This window comes from Astyanax mexicanus, chromosome 10, assembly GCF_023375975.1.
Source record: "Astyanax mexicanus isolate ESR-SI-001 chromosome 10, AstMex3_surface, whole genome shotgun sequence".
NCBI lineage: Eukaryota > Metazoa > Chordata > Actinopteri > Characiformes > Acestrorhamphidae > Astyanax > Astyanax mexicanus.
Window position 1 is genome coordinate 7,637,455 of NC_064417.1, and position 7,546 is coordinate 7,645,000.

Sequence of the window (7,546 nt, forward strand, 5' to 3'; positions counted from 1 at the left end):
GACTAATTGTTGTTCACCATTAGTATTAAAATAGTTAATAGTGTAATAGTGCAGTTAGTGGTGCAAGTCTAAATCCACATCACTCCATTAGTTTTGAATGGTGTCATTTTAAAAAATGGATAAATTTGCTGCTGGATCAACACTGAATACAGGTTCTAATCTCCACTCCTGCCTGAAGGGCCCTGAATGTATCTCGTCGTTCAGAAGTGCTGTAGAGTTTTTGTCAGTGTGGCTCCGTCCAATCACCTCGCCTCTCTCCGGGTCCAGGCCCCTCCTACCTGCCTTTCTCTTCTTTAACTCCCTCACCTCACTCCTCCTCACTCCTGCTGTAGATACTTGCTGTTTTTAGACAAAAAACAATGAATTAAAAAAAAGGTCTCTACCACTACTAGCCTTGTTGTTGTTTGTGGAAGTATACAGTATCAGTTCACACCCCCCACCCCACCGCCCTCATCCACTTCCTCTTTTTATATTCCGATAGATCTTGATTTACCACCATGGTATTCATTCCTGCCAGGATTTCATGGATATTATGATACTATTATTGTTAATATGACTATTACTACTACTACTACTATGATTAGCGATTGTTTTGTATTGAGCAATAAGTTACTATGTTTTGAGAACTTGCTAGACGTTTTGTTGGGTGGGGCTTCTGTCCAAAGGAGCTTGAACACGTTTGCAGCGATGGTGGGATCGATTCTTTCCTGCTTTGTCATGAAATACAAAAATAAAAAACAGTGTTTATGTAAAATGTAAATCTATATAGAAGCCATCACTGTCTGTGTACTGAACATGTAACTACAATAAAAAAGATGTAAAAATGAAAGATCTGACTGTCCTGCTTTTGTGTGTGTAATGGATCACTGAGCCTGTTGACCGGAATCACATACTGAACATGAACATATTCCTTTATTTGGTTGTAGATAATGAATAATTTATTCATAGTAAGCACTGTGTAATTCATAGTGGATGTTAAAATGATTCACAGTGGATGCTTAAAAGGAATATTTAACTAAAAGACTCCACTTGGGTCTTGACCTCGAAAAAAAAAATCCATCCGTTTTTTGTGAACTTGTTCTTGTTTTGCCATTTATCACAAACTAACACGTGTGGTAAAGACACAGCATATCATCGCTGTCCAATGAAAAACACTTATCTCCAAAACAGCAACTTTACAGGAGAGAGAAAAAACCTTGTAAACTTACCGTGGAAGTCAATGTAAAAATAGTTTATTTCAGGTCATTTTGAAGTGTTTCTATTGGTCCGTTCATCAAGAAATTTAGTATAATATATATAACATATATTTAATATAGTATAAGGGACAGTTTGTCTATTCAAATTATGAAGTAAACTAAAAATAGACAAAAATGGAGACTTGAAAAAGTGTTTTTCACAGGACACCGATGATATACATGATGTGGCTGGCAACAGCTTATTTGCAGAGAAGTAACTCAAACAGCTCCTAAATGGCTCATTCTGAAAGGGACTGAAACTCAAAAGGAATAGAGCTGTGAGGTCTCTTTATGTGAGAGTGATTTTGTATATAGACATAATAATAAAAACAAAATAGGTCTATATACACCCCATTTAACAATGTATAACAGTAACTACATAATTCACAGTAAATACTGAACACTACATAGTAGATGCTGAATATTTTGTAGGTGATTCTCAAAGGCGAGGTCACAAAGGACCCTAGGGTAACTTCTAAGCAACTGATGGAATAATGAATTCTAAATTATATCACAGAATGTTAAATAAAAAAATGTCCAAGACCTGAATCTGAATAGAAGGTGGGTCATGCAGCAAGACAATGACCCTAAACACCAAAGTTGTTCTACCAAAGAATGTTTCAAGAAGAATGAAATGTTTATTAAATTAAAATGTGGTGGAAGGACCTAAAGTGAGCAGTTGATGTGAGGAAACCCACCAACATTTCAGAGTTAAAGCTTTTCTGTACGAAGGAATGGGCTAAAATCAACAGTTACTGGAAACTTTTCGTTTGTTGTCACTCACAAATATGTAATATTGGATCATTTTCCTCAATAAATAAACAACCAAGTATAATATTTTTGGTTCTCTTTATCTACTTTTAGGACTTGATGATGTTTTAGATCATATTTATGCAGAAATATAGACAATTCTAAAGTGTTCACAAACTTTCAAGCACTACTGTAATTACGACTTCAGCAAAGCCCATGTAAAATGTTTATTAGCATTAGCATTCAGCGATATAGCAGTACAGTGTTTCATACACTGATGCTGTGTCCCAGAAGTAAAATCAATGAACTCATACACACACATGAAATCACTACTTAAAATATACAAAAATTCCATATTTAGCATTAGCATGTTTTATTTCAGAGATACAGTGCTGTATAGACTTTTATTCAGCATCTAACAGGTATAAAAAACAATGAGCTCATTGAAGGAAACTGTTTTAAACATATTGGCTCATATAAGTAAAAATAACAGGTCACTGAAAAACGGCTTCATATGACAGGATGTGGGCGTCGCTGTACATGTAGAGCATCCGGTCCCCTGGGTTGTAGTTCAGCGACTGGATGTTGGGCTGCATCTTCTTAATGTGGATCCTCAGCCTGTAGCTTTCTGTGCTCGTCTCCGTGTCGAATGAGTAGAAGATCTCCTCTGTCTCTTTGTTGAGGAATCGGGTGGCGTAGAGCACGCCGCAGACCATGAAGGTGTTGGTGACCGTGCGCTTGTGGAGAGACGTCCTCCAACTTCTACCCAGAACTGGAGGAGAACCAGCTAGCACCTCGCTAATAATGATGTTACCGAAGTTTTCAGGTGAAGAGTAGATGACCCAGACACCAGACTCGTCTGTGGCAAAGTCCATGTCCGTGTGGGTGTAGGTGCCATCCATGTGGCCGAATGGGAATTTGTTGCCGTACCCTGAGTTGAGGGGCAGGGCCACGTTGGTGACTGTGCGTGAGGTCATGTTGAAGCGGCAGACGGATGGTGAGTTGTAGCAGTTGTAGTACACAGCGTCTCCGTACATCACCACGTTGGGGCCCTGGATGGTGTTGGTGGTGGGGTTAGATGGTGCGATGGTTGTGTCTGTGGGCCCCACACCAACTATGATGGTGCTCAGGCTGTTGTATTCACGGATGTAGTTAGAAAATATGTTGCTGCTGGTGAGCGCAACCAGCCAGTACACTTGTTCCTTCCCCGGAGAAGGATTAGGGTCTTTCCCCCAGGCGCCAAAAGAGTAGGAGGTGCCGTACTGGGTGAGGGTGTATGTTCTAGGCCCTGAGACGTTGACCAGCTGACCTTGAGGGCAGTTTCCTACACAAACAGAGAGAAAGTGAATCATTTTACATTTATATAGCTTTTTTTCCACAGAATGTACCAAACCGTTGATTAGGCCATCTACCCATCCAGAGAGTTAATCCAATTGTGCTCTCTCATGGCTACATGAGGGCTTGCCAATGGCAAGCTACATGAACAGGATTCGAACCAGTGATCTCCTTATCATAGTGGCAGCGCTTTGACCCGAAATTGACTGGTACGCTATAAATCACTAAAATAGGACCCTATGTCTCATATTTATATTGATATCAATTTAAAATTAACATAAAATCCATAGTTTTCAAGCCCTGTTATGTAAAGATAAAAACAACTCCCCACAGATCACTGTGTAATCACTGCTAATGGTAAAAACCCTTGCAACCTCCTGGCTCATCATTCCACCTAGCAACCCTATAGCAATAACCTGGTGTGTACCTGGTGGAGGTGTTGGAGGCTCAGCAGTAGAGTGAAGCTGGTGCTGGCAGTTGTCCAGGTCTCGCCTCATTCTCTGATTCTCCTGCTGCTTTTTCACCACCTGCATGTGATCAAACTCCTCCAGCTCCTGCATCTCCTCCACCAGACTGTGCAGCTTCACCACAAACACAGAGCATGAACACAGTCACTGCAGCCACTCCTCCAACCATTTGTACTACTACTACTATTACTACTACTACTACTACTACTACTACTACTACTATTACTACTAATACTACTGTTTCTACTGCTACTACTACTATTACTACTACTACTACTACTATTACTACTACTATTACTGTTTCTACTGCTACTACTACTATTACTACTACTACTACTGTTTCTACTGCTACTACTACTATTACTACTACTACTATTACTACTACTACTACTGTTTCTACTGCTACTACTACTATTACTACTACTACTATTACTACTACTACTACTGTTTCTACTGCTACTACTACTATTACTACTACTACTATTACTACTACTACTACTGTTTCTACTATTAATACTACTACTATTACTACTATTATTACTGTTTCTACTGCTACTACTACTATTACTACTACTACTACTATTTCTACTATTACTACTACTTCTATTACTACTATTACTATTGTTGCTACTACTACTACTGTTTCTACTATTACTACTACTACTATTACTACTACTACTATTGTTTCTACTATTAATACTACTACTACTACTATTTTTACTGCTACTACTACTATTACTACTACTACTATTTCTACTATTAATACTACCACCACTACTATTTCTACTGCTACTACTATTTCTACTACTGCTGCTGCTACTGCTATTTCTACTACTACTACTACTACTATTAATACTACTAATACTATTTCTACTACTACTACTATTACTACTACTATTTCTATTTCTACTATTACTACTGCTACTACGAATACTATTTCTACTATAACTACTGCTACTACTACTTCTATTTCTACTGCTACTACTATTACTACTACTACTATTTCTACTATTAATACTACTACTACTATTACTACTACTACTACTACTATTTCTACAACTACTGCTATTACTACTACTATTTCTACTATTACTACTGCTACTACTACTATTTCTACTACTACTACTATTACTACTACTACTACTATTTCTACTATTACTACTACTACTACTATTTTTACTACTACTCCTACTATTACTACTATTTCTACTGCTATTACTATTTCTACTATTAATACTACTACTATTTCTACTGCTACTACTATTACTACTGTGTGTGTATATGTGTGTGTGTGTGTGTGTGTGTGTGTGTGTGTGTGTGTGTGTGTGTGTGTGTGTGTGTGGAGTTGCTGGTATTCACCTTCGCGGCTGTGTTGTTGCTGAGCTGCCGGTGGGAGCTGATGGTTCTGTTGAGTTTGGCCATGAGCTCCAGCACCTCAGCCAGCTCCAGTTCAATAATGCGCAGAGACACGGCTCCATACAGCTCCCCATCATCCTCCCTCTCCAGCACAGCCACGCTCTCCTCCAGCTGCTCCAGCCTGCGCTGCAGCCCCAGCTTCAGCACGTCCACCTCCAGCATCTGACCCCGCACACACACACACGCCTTTACTGCACTTTACTCTTTTTACAGCCAAAATCTCACCATTTTATTCCAGGTAAATTTACCATTTTACTCTGAGCATGTGATTAGTTTTCTAATAAACTGATATTTACCATCCAGTCCAGTGCTGCTGATTTAATCCTGCATTAGTGCATGTTAGATAAAGATTCAATTCCATCATATTAGCTTTCTTTATATGATTATTGGAGACATTATTGCTTTGTTATAAACATCACTGCAGTTTGTTATATTATATATATTATATATGTAATATTTTAATCAACCTGTAAACCCAATGTTGTTTAGAATAAATAAATAAACACCTGTTTTGAAGTGATGCTGGTGTTGCATTCGGAGGCTGCAGTGTGGATGTTGTCCAGCTGAGCCGTGGGGAACGGACGCACTGCGTTCTTCAGCTCACACACACACTGCTTCCCACTCACACACTGCACACACCAAAACCATAAAACACATATCCTATCAAAAATATTCTCATATTTCAATTTTTTATCAAAATATTTCAATATATCACATAATAAAACATTAATATATATATATATATATATATAATATATATTATATAACTTTAAATAACATTAATACTCAGAATTATGTTCTAATAACATTAATATCCAGAATGACTCTCTAATAACATTAATATTCAGAATGAAGCTCTAATAACATTAATATTCAGCATGAATCTCTAATAACATTAATATCCAGAATTAATCTCTAATAACATTAATATTCAGAATGAAGCTCTAATAACATTAATATCCAGAATTAATGTTTTTAATATTTAATAACATTAACATACACAATGATTCTTTAATAACATTACCATCCATAATTAATCTCTAATAACATTAATATCCAGAATTAATCTAATAGCATTAATACATGTCCAGTGAAGTTACAATAGCATTATTATCCACTTATGAATTTAAATAAAAAGGTTAATAAATAACAAATAAGCAGCAGTGTGAATCTCTTACCTCTGAGGAGAAGGTGAGGAGCAGGGCTGCTGCCCACATGGAGAATAATGATAACTTCATGTTTATTAGGGAAGATGAGCAGGATGGAGGACACTGAGGGCTATCAGGAGATAAAACTCCACAGTACAGAGAGATAGTGTTTTAAATCAACACCCCCACCCACCCCCTCATCTACTCCACCCCCAGAAAACAGAGGTTAGTTCAAAATCATCTCCCTTTCTGCTGACAGGCAGAGTAGAGCGAGAGAATGAGGGAAGTGAGAGAGGAGGATTGGGGAGGGGAGTTTATTTTTTGTTTTGCTGACTCTCAGGATGGACTGGTGGAGAAGGGAAGGATGTGGGGTAAACCCCAAGCCTGGACTTTCTCAAGAGTGTCAGATTCAGCATGGACTCAATATCAGAAACTCCAGCAGGTTCTCAGAGGGACCTTTCCTGTTACTCTTCCTCTTTTTGAAGGGTCTTTATCTTTATCATGTTTTGATCCAGAAACAGATTGCTTATTCAATTAAATTAAAAGTTATTTGCTTCTTTTGTTTGTTATTTTACTTGATATTTTGGTTTGTTCTTTTTTGTTTTAGATTACTTTTATTTATTTAATTTTATTTATTATATGTATGTGTATGCATGTTTATGTATGTGTATATATGTATATGTGCTATATAAATAAAGCTTACTTACTTACTTACTTAAATACTCATCATCAAAGAAATGGATGCAAAAATACAGTAGTTGCTCCCAGAGGGATGCACTGGAAAAAGTCATTCATTTTGTCACATTTACACAAAATAATTGATAAATAACTGAGAGGGTAATTTTGAATAAAATCCATGTGTTACAGAATTTTCACCAATAATTATTACTAATCATTGTGCACCTCGTGTACTAAAAATAAATGAGTAAAATACACTTTACTCACTTTATTATGGTAGAGATCACCACATATATTTAAGTAAACATCACTTACACTAAACAGCTAAAGTAAGGTTTACTTAACATTTATACTACATTACACAAAACATAATTTTTCCTATTGGTTCCTGCCATTATTTATTTGCATGATGGGTGTGTCCATGCAACCCGCACTCACCATCACTGTGAAGTCTTGTCTTATTTGTGTAGTCAGTTATATATTATATAAAGTTGACTGTAGGGCTGTGCGATACTGC

The 7,546-nt window shown here is 37.1% G+C and overlaps 1 protein-coding gene across 1 annotated transcript; it reads right to left on the minus strand.

Annotated features, from left to right (window-relative positions):
• Window positions 1-2,181: 2,181 nt before the first annotated feature.
• LOC103040521 (olfactomedin-4) lies at window positions 2,182-6,499 on the minus strand. Its single transcript, XM_022683890.2, has 5 exons — window positions 6,382-6,499; window positions 5,710-5,832; window positions 5,147-5,365; window positions 3,748-3,901; window positions 2,182-3,309 (listed from the first exon to the last, which is right to left on the minus strand). Exons 1-5 carry the CDS (start codon window positions 6,439-6,441, stop codon window positions 2,480-2,482), a joined length of 1,386 nt encoding a protein of 461 aa, XP_022539611.1. The 5' UTR covers window positions 6,442-6,499; the 3' UTR covers window positions 2,182-2,479.
• Window positions 6,500-7,546: the final 1,047 nt, after the last annotated feature.

What these genes read in the sequence shown, in the direction of transcription:
- LOC103040521 (XM_022683890.2), bottom strand. Translation starts at nt 6,441, where the DNA reads ATGAAGTTATCATTATTCTCCATGTGGGCAGCAGCCCTGCTCCTCACC. An exon ending in TCCTCACCTTCTCCTCAGAG is followed by an intron (nt 5,833 to 6,381) that starts GTAAGAGATTCA and finishes TGGTGTGTGCAG; the next exon opens with TGTGTGAGTGGGAAGCAGTG. An exon ending in GCCTCCAACACCTCCACCAG is followed by an intron (nt 3,310 to 3,747) that starts GTACACACCAGG and finishes CTGTTTGTGTAG; the next exon opens with GAAACTGCCCTCAAGGTCAG.